Here is an 18,845-nt window from a genome sequence, read left to right as displayed (position 1 = left end):
AGGCCTTATACCCTCTATGCGGATAGCATGTTTACTCGTCGAATTGATTTAGGATGGCCATGAGTCGCAACTGTGAGGTATAACTTTTCTGTCTGTGCCTTTTTTCCGTAGTCTTCCTAGCCCGTTTTTATACGAATAACAAAATCACGCACGAATAGGATGCCTTTGTTGTTGACAGCTAAACGGAAAACTTTGGTGAAACAGGAAGTCTCTGTCGCTAGTGTTTCAGTGGCTTATATTGTTTGGCGTTCGATGCAAACCCAGTTATAGGTTGCATCCAGTTTCCCTTCCCGAGTCTAGCTCGTTTGCTTTTCTGGACTATTTTGATGTTGTTTTAACAGGACTCGAAAGACATCCTGTCCATGGAAGCGTAAACAGGACACAGAAGGACTATTCGAGATCGTTACAAATTCAGACCGCAGAACAGAGGCAGCGATATGACCGGTGAAATGGTAGCGTTTATAGACTTCAAGCAATGGGAACGTAGAGGCGGCTCAACTAATATCTACACTGGCGGAATTATTACTGTAGAATGGACAACTGTAATAGACGTTGATTTTGTATCATTTAACTTTAACGTAATGGAAATATAAGCATAGCCGATTACGGCGGTTGGGATCGATGAAGTTACCTTCGCTATGAATAGTTTACGTGCACTAAACAAAGGTTTGCAAGGGAAGAATAATGGGTTTTAACATCATACTGCGTCAAGCTTTTGATCACGTATTACCCTCGAAGCACTAGAGATCGTTCAACCTATGCTTATTTTTTAGACCGATTTTTAGCGTAGCTGATGTCTCATCTTTTATTTGCCCTGCAACCGCAATGTGCTTACTACCATTACGGAAGTCTTTATTTTTTCACGCCAAATATTCGATTCTACACAGTGTAGCCAGTTCGATTGAAAAAAATATTGCGCCACAGCTTCTGTAAATGCGCTAAGCGCTACCACATAGATACTTAAATTATTACAAGTCAGAATGAAGACTAGGTATAAAGTATATATTTGAGAGGCTTGTCCAACGTTTGTTGTGCCGTTTCGAGATATTACTTAATAACACGCTTTGTGTAATATAGATATTTGTTACGGCGAACCTATTAGCAATGATTCCTTCAGACGAAGTTCTAATCGCCTCAGCTATTAACTAGTCACCAGAAGTTAGGCTAAATTTCTACGAGCCTATAGCAGCGACTGCCTAAGGTATTTCCTGTTAGACCGCTAAATTTACTTTTGAACATATCTGGTGAGGGACTTGATGCTCTGATAACGGAAGCCGCAACTTTTAAGTTTTCAAACAGCTTCTTAACAAAATACAATACGCTATCCCTACAACTTTCGGTCAACATCAAACCTTAAAACGCAAATACAAATATACGTGCTCTCTAAATTGTTAGAGCTTCCAACTGCAACTATCAAGCCGTTGATTGACGACTTCGCCGTGGAAAAAGACGCCGATCCGTTAATCGGCTATACGGATCAGAAATAGATCGACTGAGCACGACAAATCGATGGTCATTGTTAACTTTGGGGCCGTTCAGAGGCTGTCGACAAAAAAAAGCTGTCTGCAGAATTCTTATGAAAAGCTACTAGATTCGCCAACTGGGTACCGGCAAGAGGGAAGTGATGGTATCTGAGCTGAGCTGAGCTGAAGTTTCCCCTAGCTTGGTAGGTAAACAGTTCCAGATCAGGTACACTTGCCACAAAATGAGACATAAACGTATTATACTAACTGGTTTCAATTATATCGATAAACAGACGACATTGAACAGAGAAAATTGACAGAGAGCTTGAATGGCCATTGCATGGGTTGTATTCAGGTGAACATGAGTGCGATCTATTGATTATTTAGTATTCAAATACGTAGTAAATTGCGTTACTTCGGAAGTAAAGAAATCAAAATACGGAGCATATATGTGACACATCTGTCCTTGTCGGCGATTTGTTTTTGATGATTGTGTATATACAGCACCGCACAAACAGACTTGACCCTGACAGGGAAATTAATACAGATTATTTTATTGATTCTGCTTTGTCAGATACAGTTTCCTCCTAATGAAACTCAACAACATTTCCATTTGAGATATTTCGCTTATACTTGTTCGTTTAATAAACGGGTCTGTCAAGCCTAATGTACTACAGTTTGTCGCTCGTGAAGTTGACATCCGCGTTTCGATTTTTAACAAATGACTCAGACGTATGTAGCTATAGAAGATTGACAGAACTTTTATTTCGTTTTCATCATGTAGAATCTGTAAGAACTGGCAATCTATCTTTAGCTAATGTAACCAGTAAAAAAGAAAGAAAGGTTGCCTAATGTGGCCATATCTACCTGTGACAAAAATATCAATGGTTAGTTTAATATCCCCTAATGTTAAACGGTTACAGATGGCGCTTCAAACGATGGTCAGGTCTGTGTGGGTCTGCCCTAGCACTACACACCTGGAACTTGCGTAAATACACTTGCCGCACTAGCCATATGTTCTGTAAAAACGAGACTTCTAACTCTGCTCTAGCCGAATGACATATGGATGGGCTTCATGAATTCAATATAGAAAATTAAGACAATCTCGAGTTTTCTTAACCGAAGTTGATGTGGACAGCTAAAGCTAAGTTCGAAGAATACGCGAAATAAAGCATGACTTGAAACTTACATACACGTATTGTTTCAATCAGCACAAAACGCACGTATTTCCAAGATCGCACTTTGAGAGATGCTACTATTTGGCTTTTCGCAGGTGTAACCAAACGCTGTTAATTTTCCTCAGTAAACTGAGATATCAGGCGCATATGTGTGAATTAGCTGACGCTGCCCTACATCGTGCATTACATAAAGAACAGCAGAAATATACATATATATGCATATGCTGTTGTTCACGCATTCTGAGTCATAGCCTTAACCACACGCTGTTCTATATATCATAGTTTCCTTCCGAAGATGCCTAACCTTGCGGTAGCAGGCTACTTATGTTTGACAATTATTTTACGATCTTTGACCATACTGACCTTAAATACACTCCATAAATGTTTTCCTTTCCTTATTTAATCACGCTTGCCGTGCAGTACACACGCCCTCATTTTTCAAAAACTCGCGCCAAAATCATGATTTGAATCACGTGATTTTCATCAACCTGATCACAAGGCATATACCCTGTTAAATGCCACCTTCGGACAAAAGGCAGTCGTTTAAAAATATGGCTTATCTCTGGTATTGGAAAGATGACGTGAATGTCGAAAACATTGGTGAACTTGCAATAGCTTGTAACTGGCAGTAAAAGTGCCGGACCTTTCGGCTGGCTACAGATAGGTGTACATATTCTGACCAGTGTTAGTGTGCCATTTCTTTTAGTACAGTATAAAGATAAATGCTTGCGCAGCTGTGAAGCTACGGGGGAGTTGTTACGGGACGTTAAAGTGATTAATTATTTTTTTGCCAAACCTAGTCATCACAACTGTACCCTGACACCCCACTACTAAATACGAAAGTCCAAAGCAACACCCTTCCATAATCTGACTGGAAGCTCGGCGGTCTTCGATTAGCAAGAAGAACGAATATCGCATTGGATTTCAGTGAAGATGCATCGACGTTAGCCACAGTCACACGGTTTCCGAGAAAAGGCCGCGTCTTAAGCTTGCTCAGCCACATCATCACATTGAGTAAGTTGTGAACAATCATTTGTTTGCAGGTTAAACTATTGTGTTAAAACAATATGTACAATAAGCGGCCGGCAAACAGATGGCATAGATCCCATAAGTTAGTTGTACAGATCTAAATGTTTAGATTAACTATCATAATAACAATAATCAACTTTCGATTGTACTGAAAGAGTTTGGAAATATCGTCCGAAAGCAATAGCTGATCGGTACCGGTATTTTACGTCGAGATATATGGAGACGTGCCCTTTCCTAAATACCCAGCTTTACATGCATAAAAATTAGGTGCCTTAGGATTTCATATTAGAAAAGGATATGACGTCTATAATAATCTAAATAATAGATATAAATAATTCTAATAACATGAAGCTCATTGTCAGAGATGAAGGTACACCTGTTGTTCTGTTCTACTTGATTGTATGGTTGAACCTTCGTTAAGCTATTTTTATTAATAAGGTTCATAGCAAGGCCTACGGAAGCTATTTCAATGTGCAGAGTGATTCCCGGAAGTAGCCCGATTTACTGAAAAGGGTCATTTTCGCTGAGTCACACACATAAGTCATAGTTTTGCTTCGTGGGTTATTAAATGGGTCCGTACCAATATGGTCGAGTCATTTAAAGTAAAATAACCAGCAGTTCGAAAAATAAATTTAAAAGCTTTTTTTTATTGATTTATAAGCTGATTTAATAATGCATTAAAGTACCTTTTTCGTCTCATATCTCCCCACCAGAAAGTTAGCAGGAATTACAAATCGAAAGGATTTTTACGTGTCCATTTGATTTAGAGTTCCGTGTGCTGCGTACAAATCGTGACCGACTTCAAAATAACGCATTTGATTTGTTTGCTTTGTGAAGCGTCACTGCTGATGATTCTGTTTGACGGCTGTCTGCGTATCTAGAACTGGTGCAATATTAATTTCGAGTATAAAAAGGATTGAATAATATAGTCGTAAATTTTATATGCTTTTTTTTTTGTTGGTTGAGCATCGTGTTGTAACACATAGCAACTCGTAGAATAGGTAGGATAGTAGGGTGTTGAAAGGTTGTACTAAGAGATTTCTACTTAGGTGTATAGAAAAATTAAATGATTAACAGTTTTTGATTATAAAGTCACGTTTGTCGTGTACTGTATTGTCAGATGAGGCTCCGGGCTGTCGCGGTAAAAGAGAAATATGTGTTGGCAGGATTTGGGGTTGGCAGGGAAACTTAGGTGAAATTACGTAGTGCGGATCCTACACATCAGACCATAATACCAAATACAAATGGCCACCAGCAGGCACAAGTGTATATTAATCGCTATTGTCAATAAATGTCTATAATTTAACACCGTAAGCAGAGAACCTGTATACCTAAGCAGCCCAAAAGCTGTTATTGATGTTTCTTTCCTTTTTTCTTTCCATTTTTTTTTTTTAACTTGTATAGTGCGTCTTCTAATTTTCATTGGATAGACTGTGGAGGCCTGACGTATTATAAGATACAATGGCAGGACAAGATGTTGAATTAGAAGAGAAGAATTTACCTTCTGGACGACTAAGTTTTTCTTACGATACTCAAACAGACGCGCCTCCGTAGTGGTAGTCTTAAAATCGATTGCGCATCTTTCAACAATGTAAAACAAATGAAGGGCACAACTCATTTGAAGCCAGTGGTTTTCAGTAATTCACTCTGCTATCTAGAGTGGATGGATATTCTTAATATTACACGGTACAGTTCTACTGTGTACTTCAAGAATTGCTTGTGAGAGCTGACTTTTTCCTTCTAGACCAAAACGAACTGTGTCCTAGCCCGAACCTAAACTACTAGGCAGACCCCTCACCATGCAAGATCTACCAAAAATACTAACATCGATTATGAAGCATTCTGCTATCTACCCGTAAAGCGTATTTCTGGTGTTTGCGACCCATATATGTCAGATACCGAATTAAAGCCCGCTCGTGGTGGCATGATGAGCAGCTGACTCGTTCTTCTTCGGCATGCATTATCATACTTTTAGCCATGTCTACATATAATGTCAATCAGTAACCGGATTCAAATAAGTTAATTTCTTCACTCGGAAATTTAATAAATACATTCAGTAATTGTAGTTAGTCGTTTTCAAATAGATAGCCATTTTCTGGTTTGGTTTTGAATACCTATTCTGGCAATGCTAAGGCAATTGCCAATGAATGCGTTAGACGTTGCGATAGAAACATACGATAGACTGAAAAGTTGCGCCATTATTTTGAGCACACAAGAGGACGATAAGGACAGGAGTTGTCCGGACTTATGCAAACTTGAACGGGCATAGCAGAATGCAAGCAAGAAAATTCAGCTAGGGTATGTGTTATGTTCGATGAGAATATAAACGGCGATCACGCACTCGTGGTGGACCCCTAGACCCGGCTGTACGGCTTAATACAAGCAGCTTACTAGTTCTGTTTGTCAGCTTCACGTACATTTTACAAACGTGTTCGCTTCTCTAAGTGGATACTGCCCATGTACAGCATTCACTGTCTACGTACAACATCTAAGCTGATGGGCGTGAACTGAAAGTAACAGGCCAAAAGACGCGTTAGCAACGCGCTATTGATAAACAACGCGTTTTTCTCGGATGCTAAATGTCTGTTTGAGGATCCAGGATAACCAGGGGCAGGGCTACGCGATTCTGTCAGATTTACCTAAGACGTTCTAACAGAGAACGTATCACAGGTACATGCATAGCTCATAGGACCTTAATAAAAGTTCGGACAAGCCAGTCGCCCTTGGAATCACAAGGCTGCTTGAAGCGAAACCCGTATAAAAGGAGAAACGGCATTATCTAATAATAAAACAGATAACTTATCAAATAAAACTGCGTAATAATACGTTGCGTACATAATACAGGGTCCAGGTCCTGAATATTATACGTTTACATGTTTGGAGCTATTTGAAATACCTCCTAGTTCAATGGCACTTCGCTTGTAAAGAAGTCGGCCAACAAGAAGCTGATGAATCTCATCTGTTTTTCTTCATTAACTGTCTAATCAACATGGTTCGTTTTAACTGAGGTGAAAAGCCTCTAGAAATTCAGCGTCATATTTTTCACAGTATGATCAGTAAGTAAATGGTTTGTTTTTGTGTTGGAGAAGAAAGTTTACGCGCAGGATACGGCGCCGGCAAAATATCATTTAAAAAAGGTACTTGATTTACTAGAGATGATTCAATTAACATTCGCTCCCATACAGCATTGAGTCTATCCTGTTTCACTATTTCTCCCGTACTATTGACAGGGTACTGTAAAACATCCTGTCTTCAAAGGAAGGGATCAGCGTGTGAATCATCGACTAAGTTAGCAGGTAACGATCTTTTAGCAGAAACCCTTGAACCACTTATTACACATCGAAGTTTCGTATCTTCCAGACCTTCAACGATTCATCACCGAATCACTATATAACAATGCACGAATGAGTCTATATAAGTAAACAGTGATTCACGCAATTTCTTCCGATCGTTTAAGCCAAGCCCCGGGTTGGCATCGTGTCTCTGACTCAATTTTACTCACATATATGACACACAACCTGATTAACAGATGGTGACATTTAGAATTTGAGATGGAGTGCATGCATCAGAGTATCTAATAGGTTGAAAGCCTCATTTAATGGGGTGGAAAGAAGTGCTATCCGCAGCACTGTCTACCCAATTTCATTCAACGATCTATCCCTTGTCGTCCTATATAAATACGAAGAATGTGAGAGGTCACTTTGCAGAGAGCGCGGTTGGTGCTTCACCTCCTTTCCGATATCTGGCAGCCATTTCTATAAAACGAGATCGGTTTGCTGTGTTTTGTTAAAGCAAAGTTTACATTTCTCTTCATCTAACAGCCGTGTGAAGTAGGATCGTTAATCATACTGGCAACTAGTTCATATCGTCTATACGAATTTATTTTCTGGCCTAATTTTTGGTTTATTTTCTTCTGAATCAGCAAGATTTAGTTGCGACGGGTCATGATGGCCGTCAGTAGTCAATGGCCTATGAGTCTGTCGGTGACATTGCTGACGAGCGCGGGGTTACTGAGCCTTAGCAGCGTAATCGAAGCCGCTCCACGGTTCCACGATGATAGGCCGAACCTTAGCACATCTGCGATCATTCAAACGCTCGGAAATGTTTTTCGTCTACCTGAAATACTCGGCGGCCGCATCAATGCCGATAGTGATGTTCGATTCGGTTTGGCTTCAGCGCCTGAAGATCCGCTCGTTGACGTAGTAGAGAGATTTGAGCCATCGGGTTCGCGAGGTGCGCGACTCTTCAACGATGAGGAATACGGTGATATCGCCGGGCCCTCGCCCACTCGATTCGCTGAAGACTACGGTAAGTTAACTTTTAAAATTGCCAGAGTTCTCGTCCTGTTGCTTATTATTCTAGAACGTTTTTTTTGCTATGGAAAAACGTATGAACCATGTTTTGGCTGTGCTGTCTAAAATAGACACTATATTAGAGACTGCTAATGCACCGTGAAATACTTATATTCCACGCGATGTTTCTTCTATTCGAAACTTTGCACTTAGACATTTTTTTGAATAGACTAACTTGTAAAATTCCGACACATTAGCTCACGAATATGGGCTATATTTGGCTAAAGTAGGGCTAAAGTGGGGCTTCCTTTCACTAACTAGCTAAACAATTGTTTTCTCTCGAGTCGCTGAATCAGTTAACAGATTGCTTCGGTATCCTCTAAAACGTCAAAAAAAATGACCAGGCCTATTTGCGTTCCTTTTGACATGAAAATCCTTGATTTGCGACAATAAAGCGGAAGTGATTGCCGCTGGTAGCTCGGAACGACAAATTACTTGAAATTTTGAAAAACTTCTCCACCGAGTTTTTGAAGTTCTACAGACGGCATAAAAATCATCGACGAATGAAGGTCGCCAAATCTCTATTCTAACAAGGATGCCAATTAAGTTACAGTAAATGTAGTAGGATGTGAAATTAGAACAGAGCTCTGTTGAACGGTTCTATTTAGTTTGCAAATCCGCTTAGCACCAGAAAGTATCATACCGGTTCATTTATAGGTTAGGCTAAATCCGCTGTCGGCGATTCCGGTACCTATTTGGCTGATGTCAGCAGTGAGCTGGCTGACGGCCAGACGTCTTGCGAAAATTTGTTCTTTCAAATTGTTAGGAACAAACGATTTTTCTCAAGGAAAAAACAAATCTATCGGCTTGTACACTTCGCCTGCTAGCGTGCCATCGGTCTCGAAACGCCGCAGCCGATGACGATCGCCTCGATGGTGGATTGCATTAACCAGACTCTTCCAATTTGTACTACTATTTGCGCACTACCACGAAAGATTCGTAGGGAAAAGCGTGAAACATTTTTTTCAAGTTAAGATAACTACCGGAGCAATAGTGGTTTGAAAATTTTGAACAAAAAAACTTGAACTTGTCGCTCTACGATACAGAGATATTTGACGTTGAACCCGTAATTCGTATAGATTTAAGGACAAAATGATGGTACAGAATGCAGTGGCATAAAATACCAGTAGAATCAAACGATCACGATATATAAGTACTTTTCGGCTCCATTAAACAAGCAAAGGAATCAGCAAGAAACTGTTATGGCCTTTTTCGACCGAACGAATTTTCGACTGGGGTTAGTTACCACGTGCTCCGAAGAACATGTCCAATATGGATTGAAACTCCGACTAAATCTGACGTAAATAAGGACTTTTAGTGGACGTGTGGCTAATGGAATCACATGGTATGGGTAATAGGTGGTAAATGGTACATTTGTCTCGAACATTTTAGAGAGCAGACAATCAATTCTAACTTATTCAAGCACTGTACCTTTAACTGCTGCACTGTTCCAAGATATACGCCCATCGAAAACTATCGCAACGTTTGCCATAACTTTTAATTAAAGAAAAATACAATTCTCTTTAAACTTACATCCAAATTCAATTGTTTTAATCCCTCAATCAAATACATTCTGTCCTTCTTCCATATGAAATACTTCTCCTGACTGAATCTGAAATATGTCTGACTGTAGAGGAAGGGCAAAAGCTTTTTGATAGGCCAAGGGTCTTCATTTTGCGTTTGTGTTACATACAGTGGGCAAGTATATGTATCTTGCGCATATATGCAATATATGGCAAATGAGATTTGACTCTCTTTGTATGCTTAGTTCAGCCATTAGACGTTACCCTTAACTTAGTCCCATAGCCATCAATTTGACCCTACATATAGTAGTCTAACACACGGAGCATTTCCCTCGCATAAATTCATACCAGTTAATGACTGTGAAAAAGCTAGTCAAGAAGATGCCAAATTTTTGGCGCTCATGTCCTTCATCTCACAGAGCCCGGATGTCGAAAATGAGTGGTGCAAATATAGAGGTGAAGTGGTGGGGAAGACTGCCTACAACATTGCTAGGAGGATTAAGCCTTTCTTGAACGTGAGAATCCTTACAACCAAAAGAAGGAGGAACCCAGAAAAATTCCCCCAAGGGTTATCGACCACAACAACCCAAAGAGGCTTAAACAGCAAACCCACCCAGCTCAACTGAACTCTCAGAGCTGAACGTTCGAACAAGTGAATCTGCTTCAAAAGGACTGCAGAACGAAGTTACCGTTAATAAAGCTTCGTTGAGTAAGGCAGTAGCAAGTCGAACGATTGGACTACGCTCAACGGGCTCCGCCAGCCTCAGTGGTCGAGGACTCTGTGAAGGAAATTGTGGCGGTATTGGCGACTGGCAGACTTTCGCGAAATCGATCACCGAGTTAGCAGCGGGACCAGGCCTAGGAGGAGACGCTAAAAATTGCACAGTGGAACTGTGAGATGGAACACTCCTCTCCCCGAAACCCCTAAACAATATAGTCATTTTCATGCCAAGACAGACTTGGACAACTAGCCCCTTTAACTTACCCCATATATATTCTATGCACTACTTTGCAATGAAGGACGACGCACCAGGCCGCCCTTTTGGAGGCATCTCCGTTTTCCAGAACCGTAAGGTACGCGACCTCGCTTTATGCCTAGTAGAAAATAACGTCATTGCCTTGCGTGGCCAGTGACTAAGTCTCGCAATAGCATAGGTATAGTCCGCTGATTCGACATTAATGTATGTAGTGATGGAGAAATTTGTCAGTATACTGGAACGGCTATCTTCTCGTTCCGTTCATGGCCAGTTACCCCAAACCCCCTACCTGAAATAACCGAACTCGAGACCCACTACATGCGCGGAGACCACAGCTTCTAGATAGTTACTCCTATCTCGAAATCGACTTCCCTACGACATGCGAGAAGTTCGGTTATCGGTATATTTGAGACAGGGATAGGATGAAAGTTCAGAGTGGGAATCATTTACTGTCAGAGGATGCACGCAGTAGTGCTCACATACAGAGAACCTTACTGTCTAAATTGCATATCTAAGGATAGGAAACGTGCCGCCAGGAAACACGTTGACCAATTTCTCCCTGTACCTGAAGTGCTGAACATGTATATAATATATGTATATAGATTTAAGTGTAGCAGCTGATTCAGATTCTTCAGTCTACAGTATAACATCATCGTACGCCCAGAAGCACAGCCCATGGTTTAACTATACTTTGTTCGGAAGGTCTAGATGGCATTAAAACTTATGACCGAAACCCAGTCCCAGTTTTATATCTTATTCTCCCTCTTTAAGGCGTTCTGTCGAAAAACGTATGTGTTACAAAAACAAAAATACCTTGAAAGCTGGAGACCCATTTGATTGCCGATGCATTCGCTAGCGGCTTGCCTAATCAGCTCTCGGGTCCTTACGAATCGCTTTTCGACGCCAAGAGATATGACACCGCGTGTGGTTCCCTTTTTCCTCGCAGCGTGGGAAGAGGGATTTAAATACACGATACCCTTTAACCAGACCTCACAGTGCGGGAGCTCATGCAAGGTCTTGGGAGCTTACACAACAAAAAAAAACCGCTGATACAGATGAAATCTGCAACGTATATTTCAAATAAGCCGTCGTTCTGGCGCCGTCCTGAACAATACTAATATTATAGATGTTTATACGCTGGTGCTTTCGCAGCCCAGTCGAGAGATGCTACTTTAGCGATTCCTAAAAGAAAAACCTAATCTAACCGTGTGCTCGTCATGCTGGGGAATAGCCAAGAAGAACGTTTGTTTCAAGCTGCTTTCCGGTTGGCTGATTAAAGGACTAAACAGCTGCTTAGAAAGCGTATAGGTGAGCCCAGCAAAGCAGTAAGGGTTCCGGCAAGAACGCTCTAGATAGACGGCATGTAGGTCCCTGATGGCTGACGTCAGAAGATCACTTTTCATGCCGCACAATTTTAGATGTAGTGTTTGTCGATTTCAAGATTGCCTTGGACTCGGCGCCTATACACAAGGTTATGCTAACGATGGTCGAAAAGTGTAGACTTCTGGATAGGTAGATTGTCTCGGCGATTCTATAGAAGTGAATAACCATCGATAATGGAGTAGCCAAACTAATTTCATTTTCAACCGGAGGGGGGATAATTTGGACACTTCCTTATTATTATTATTATCACCATCATCATCATCATCACCATAAAACGCTTATTAATTACTACCCTTATTCTTTTTCGATGTTGCTGAAGAACATCAGGCGGATAATTTTGTATGCGGATGACTTACTGATATATATGGGTCGAATGGGTTGCAAGTGGAACAAGCCCTTACCCCGCTCTAGTCGGCATTCACAGCGCTGGGATCAAGTGTAACCTGAGCACGACAAAGGCGATGAAGTCCGAAGGACAAATAGAACAGCGGCCATCAACACCTTGAATTTTGTCAAGCCGCGTTTTGCCTATGTAACCCTGTTTCCGTATTTAAGTTGCCCTTCTCCGTGGACGGAAAAAGTCTCACTGCGCATGTTACCGAAAAGTACTGTTGGCCATATGGGTGGTCAAATTGATTCATCGCTTATGCCTCGTTTCTGTCGAGTTTGTTCGATCTCGATCGTAACGTATGGTACATGCGTCATCTGGGGTAATTCTACAATAAAGGGCTTCGAACAATTCAACCGTTTCGAAGCCTCCTTTTTCAAACGAGCATTGGGACTACACATAATGACCCAAGATTGCTTCGCATGCCTTCTAGCCGAATTACAATTGCTGTCCAAAAACCTATATCGTCACTTTGAACTCCCAGCAACGAGAGCCTTCGAGACGAGTTTTGGAGATTGAGAACAAGGGCTGAGAGCCGATATTAATGGGGTTTTTCTTGCCTGGGTACGATGAGACACAACGAGTGGAAAGGGGCGAACCAAGTAGACCGACATGTCCACTCTTGTTTTGCCGTGCCTGAGCCTTACCATAGTCTCCGCAGAGAACCAGGTTTCCACAAACGTGACGATACAAACTCATGCCGCTTGTTACCCTTTAATTTCAAATTAGTTTTACGAACACTACAAGACCCGTGTAACTGGGGTGACGCAGACTGCCTATAGTGGTCCTGATTTACCGTGTTATGTTGTTGACCTCTCTGGAAATTTTTTTTAATCAATGTAAAGTGAATAACAAAAATTAGATTCAATTAATGGTCACATTGACGCATACGCTAGACTTTAACTAATTGCCTTATTATTGCTTGAAGGCGCGACGTTTATTGTAGGTCGAAATTGCGTTTAGATTTACGTTGAAGTACACTAACAGCGTTCTTCTTCTCTCTTTGCTTTTCTAGAACCGATAGAAGTAGCTGTTAGTTGTAGCTGGCGAAAAGTGACTTCAACAGCGCCACTTTGAGCCGTCTTCCTTTGCCATGGGCCATTTTGCTCCATTTGTTTGGTAGCACTCGTTGATTCGGCACATAAACATGCTAATTTTCGACTGAGTTTACATTGTCGCTGGCAAATGTCAGTGCTAGATTCTCGTCTCATGCCCTCGTGCGGGCAGTGCTTTTCTCTACGATTTCGTTATCTATTTCTGTGTATGTATATATGTAAATATACGTACTGGCTGGTATAAAAGCAAACCATTTTCTACTGTATGTTGGGCCTATCGAAAAAATCGCCGGACTCCAAGGTAATTAGTGTTCCTGTTAACGTTTGATGCAGTAGCTGGCAGTGACTCCGGCGTTTTAATAAAGTTCTTGTGTGTATATATATATATATATATATATATGCGAGAATAAGTAATTCGTTGTGGATAAAATCCATTTACTTATATTAGCTAGTACGGGGTGTTATCTGCAAACATGCCCACGTATCGATCACGAAGATGAGCTTAACTGAGTCGGCAAAATTGTTTGCACAGAGTAAACAACAAGTGAGCAAATGAGTTAGCTCAGTTACCCCTACACTGATCTATTTTTAGAGCATAGACAAAACTATACCAGCATTGGGGTTGGTGGCTGATGAGTCAAGGTTCTTATTTAGTATATGGGAATAGCATTTATATGTTGGTCGAATCAAATATATTTCGTAAATTCTCCTTTAATACAAGTGAGACCTTTGAATTTTCATTATTTCGGAGATGGATTGAATAATGGCCATGGTTGCAATGGGGTGCCGAGGTAGAGGGCGAGTCGTCCACAGTCTACCTGTGGGGGAGGCGTCGGCATTTACATGTTAAGTTGAGCATGAAAATTCTTTATTCAATGAAAGACTCAAACGTCTTAGAAAAAAACAAAATTAAAATACTGCGCGTTCAAATTTTAATGACGGGGTATTTGTTGGCCTTGTTGTTGTTGTGTGTCATCAAAATTGTATCGTGTGTCCGAAAAATATTAATGGTATGAATAAATGAAAAAAAAAATGGTAAAAATATTAAAATATTAGCAAAATATTAATGGTACATGCCAGAAAGCGGCAAATTGGCAAATGTGCACGTGTCGTAAATGTATTTCACAAGACAGCGTTTTAGACAACGTTCGACGTATATATCCCAACTCAACCCAAAACGTACGACACTCCTCATGGGGAGAAATTACTAATGTCAGGAGCTACTCGTTAAACTGGCATATGTACAACTCGAACCAGCTGAAATTTCGCAGGGATGCTTGCTGTTTGTTGTATCGAAGCGTCTTTATCTAACTAGCTATAACAAGTCTAACAAGTACGACAACTCTGCTCGCTTACTTCTTTTTGTAGGCGATGGTTTCAAGCGGATCCGCCATCATCCTCGGGACAGTCTTGAACGACGAGATTTTTTGGGTTTTTCAGACCACCAGGGTCGCTCGGACGACGTGCCGTCGGTGCCTCCTCGTATGAAGCAAATTAACCGCAAGACTCAAAAGCTCAAGGGGGTCGACGACGGACCTATAGACAAAACAGATTTCATCGGCCTTACCAGGCACACGTTTAGCCCCGGCAAGAATTAGGAAAATTTCGACCAATCTTAAGGCAATGTGTAGCGTTCTTTTACATGCCAATAAGGTATGACTTTTTCTTTTTACCATTTTTATGCATAAACTTATTCGCTTGTACTCACCTGTGCTTACTGTAACATCAACATTTGTATGGTAAGCACTGTGTGTCACAGTGCTTACCATACAAATGTTGATGAGTTAGGTTTTTAAGTCGTAAACATCTGACGTGTCAGCCGTGTTTTCACGGAAGGAAGAGCATGTTCGTAGCTTTCGTGAAAGGGAAAGCGAACATTTTTTTTAATATTACCTTTTTTAATTTTGCAGTTTCGAAACAACTCTATGTTAATAAATATTTAATTACGCTCTAATCGTAGAGAGGTGACACAATTCTATTTATTGCATATGCGATTATAGTATCACGCTGAGTCAAGGATGAGGCGGAATTTACTAAGCACATTTTAACAGAGATCTCTGTCGAACAACGCTGAGTAGCAGCTTGGCCAGCTGAGCCTCTGACTGGAAAAGACATGGGTTACTAATTCAAGCCCCGCAAATCGATACTATTGGATAAAGGGACAATACCGGCTTTAAACGTGGACGAATCGCTGATTACTGACATCATAATAAATCTACAGTCCGTGTTTATCCGGACAATAATCAAATCACGCGTGTTTCCTTTTTCGAATGTCGCGCCACCAAATAAATTACGCCCTATAGATATTTTAATCAGCTAATCTGTCATTCTTAGAAGTTCTGCAACGTCTTCACTGTTAAGAGACGTTACCTGATATTTTATTGAATGCCAGCTTCCCCAAACACATTCAGGGATTACGACCCGCTAGTTTTTAGTTATTTATAATTTGTATAGTATTACGTAATCGAATTCGAAGTGAACTAGCATAATCTAGATTCAAATATCTGGATATTAGTTTTGCCTTAATTTATAAACAGGCCGGTCGATGCCTTACGCAGCCATCACGTTGATATGAAAAAATGATACCATACACCCTTTCCCGCTTCTATGAAGCAATTCAGGTCGAATTGGTTCTTTTTCCAAATGAAAATGTCTTCTTAATTAAGCAGTTTGTGCGTGTCAAACATTCACACGTGTACCGTATCAGGCCGAGTGAAAATACGATAGAATAGAAAAAATACCAATACGTTCAGGTCGTTTGCCTACAAGTGTTGGTATTTTTCCTTTCACAACAAATTATTTGCACCCAGTAATTCATACAATTGTTTCGTAAGGTAATTGCATGCTCAGATTTGTGTATAAGCCTAAGTAACAGTCAGTTCCTTAGTATATAACCAAAATTTGAGAGGGAACGGTAATATTTTAATGGCACGGATGTAACTGATCATGTTTACACTTTTTGGCGGCAATCGTTCTAGCATTGACGTGCTTGAACCCAGGGAGGTCGACTACATCCTGTAGAACACGATCCGACAATTTAGCATCATTGAAGACTAAGAGAGCTGTTTCAATAATAGACAAGGGATAGTGAGGCTGGTATAATAAGCCGGTTTGCAAGCCGCGCGTTCGGATTTTGGTATTCGGGAAAAATATTCCTTTGGAGATCCTTTTTTACATAAAAAAGCATGTTTATAATGAGGAAGTCTAATGGAAAGTGTACCAATGATGTATATATAAAGCAATAATGTCTATTTGGACGTTGTGTGGCTAGAAAGGAAGCCAAGCGCGCCTCACAACCTCCGTAGTTTAAGCAGGGTCCTATGATATTCCATAGCCTAAAGTTGTGGGGCACTTTGGACGCTCGAGAAAGAAACGTTTCCCGGGGAAAGTGCTTTATATAGTTAAAACTAGTTTTCTTTATCTTTATGTGCTATATTAGCGCTTCAGAACTAGTTGTTTTTCATAGAATTTTTAATTAAAAATAGGATAATAAGGGGATGAGCTAAAATAAGCCTAAGAAGCTAACGTTAGGTTTGTCCTTTTCGGTTGTTTCACGGCGAAGACTCGATCATAGCTAAAAGATCAATTATACGTTGCAAGGCTTGAATTAATAACAAGAATGATATAGACTACCCTGTAAACCCTCAGCCGCCATTTTATCAGGCAAAAAAATTTGCATATAGTCTGTTCGCTACAACTTATTGGAGGTATCTGTGAAAAAGGTCCCAAAAAGGCCCAGAAAATTCAAAACTAAAAATGGCACGGATATTCGGAGAGAAAAAAATCAACTCACTTTGTACATTGGATGTCGTACATTGGTTCGGCTGAAGCATCGTTTGTGTAGAAACAACACTTTCTCTTATTTAAGTTAGGAACTATAGTTGTAGTCGCACCCTGATTTCCCTGGGTACTTTGCAAATTGCACTTTTATGACATCGGCGTATGTGGCAATGCTGGTGCTCGCGTTCTCTTTAAATGTTGCTAGAAAAAAATTAACATTAGTAAAAATTAAGGTTACAGGTATATTCATCGTATTCCATCCTCCTTCGCCATGAAAACTCGTCTCTGGGTATAAGGACGTGCTGACTCAGCTCGTCACAAGGCTTCAATTGGCATCATGGACGACTCGCCTACGCAGGTCCCCACATGAAAGGCCAGCAAAAACTGAACAATAAGTTCTGCTTTTCGCAAGCAGGAATGAATTTTTCATAAATAGCTCTAAAAAACTGCAACAAACAACCGGTCACCAGTAGATAAACTTAACCACTAACCTTATGGTCACACCCATATCACGTGAGATAGCTATGTCTCGAATGGATCGTGCTTGAGTTTAATGGCTTTAGAATAATCTAGCATCTACTAAATGTATTATTTCCTGAGATTTCCCCAGAAAAATTTGGAGAATTTCGGGGACCTGAAATTTCAGCCGTCTTCTTAAAAATACAGTGGTTTTAAATACATTCAGTTTGTATGACATCAGTCTACAGAATCGAGCACAGAGCGCACCTCACTAGTTCGAGCTATTTTCTATTTTGTGGAAATTTTTTTTTGTTTGGCTGTTGATTAGACGACAAAGCATTTTATAAGCCACATAAGGCATATGAAACATTGCATTTTTTTTTAAATATCCTCAGAAAGTATAGGACTGGTTTTTAGATTCGCTTCAGCCGATTAAAACACAACAACGACAATAACAATCTCAGGAAAAAAGCTGAATTCTAATACGAACAAACCATTACTTATATATACAGCCGCAATACCTTCGATTTTTTAAATAATGACACGTTTTTCTGTTTTGTATGCCTTTGATATACAAAAGAGCTAGCCTCTTTCACGGTTTGAACTTCCGTATGTTACTTCCAATAAGGAGGTTCCCCGCCGAGCGTTTGAGCAGTTCTGCCTTCGTTCGCTTCAACTGTACATGACAGACATTTCTGATTGGTTATTTTCCTCTCACACGTATGTAGTGAATTTTTTTAGGATACCTGTTATGATTGACTTGTTGCATCAATCAAGAACTGCAGAAATATGAACGAAAAATTAGAGGAGAAACCAGAAGCACAAAGAAATTCAAGTTCAATAAGTTTTCGATTTGAAACTTAAGGACCCTCATCGAATCTACAGATTCAAATTCATTATCTTATACCAGGAACATTCACTGGGTAATGATATTTTCCCTTCGGAACCATCCGAATATAGTCTACTGTGTGGTAGATATATACGGCTGAACGAATGTCTACTGGATTACAAGGTGAATGTTTATTACATGTTATGGATGAATCGTTTACTTTTCGTTGGGAATAAAGTTCACGGTAGACCACACAATTTCTAGCTTAGGAACTAGATTTAGAACTAACAAGGTAAACTAATTTTGCCTATATGCCGCATGGAATACGTCATATCGGGCTACACACAAACATTGCTTCGTGCATCAAAAGCAGACATCCATTAGCAAACAAAAAGGCGTAAACAAATGTTTTCCGTTTAAGAATAGCCA

General features: G+C 40.3%; 1 protein-coding gene across 5 annotated transcripts; it reads left to right on the top strand.

The window, feature by feature from the left end:
• The first annotated feature begins 3,137 nt into the window (after positions 1 to 3,137).
• On the top strand, positions 3,138 to 15,596 carry LOC111253085 (uncharacterized). Of its 5 annotated transcripts, XM_022811994.2 has the most exons (4): positions 3,138 to 3,655; positions 6,901 to 6,966; positions 7,593 to 7,978; positions 14,717 to 15,596. In XM_022811994.2, exons 3-4 carry the CDS (start codon positions 7,615 to 7,617, stop codon positions 14,944 to 14,946), a joined length of 594 nt encoding a protein of 197 aa, XP_022667729.1. In that variant the 5' UTR covers positions 3,138 to 3,655; positions 6,901 to 6,966; positions 7,593 to 7,614; the 3' UTR covers positions 14,947 to 15,596. The 5 variants fall into 5 exon arrangements, 2 of the variants coding, with proteins under 2 accessions (XP_022667729.1, XP_022667742.1); XM_022812007.2 differs by lacking the exon at positions 6,901 to 6,966; XR_015318613.1 differs by lacking the exons at positions 3,138 to 3,655; positions 6,901 to 6,966 and having other exon boundaries at positions 7,432 to 7,978; positions 14,717 to 15,001; positions 15,259 to 15,596.
• The last annotated feature ends 3,249 nt before the right edge of the window (positions 15,597 to 18,845 follow it).

The sequence above is a fragment of the Varroa destructor genome, unplaced genomic scaffold (assembly GCF_002443255.2).
Source record: "Varroa destructor unplaced genomic scaffold, Vdes_3.0 BEIS01000001.1, whole genome shotgun sequence".
Classification (NCBI taxonomy): Eukaryota; Metazoa; Arthropoda; class Arachnida; order Mesostigmata; family Varroidae; genus Varroa; species Varroa destructor.
Note: the sequence above shows the minus strand (reverse complement) of the source record. Positions and strands in the feature narration are given on the sequence as shown.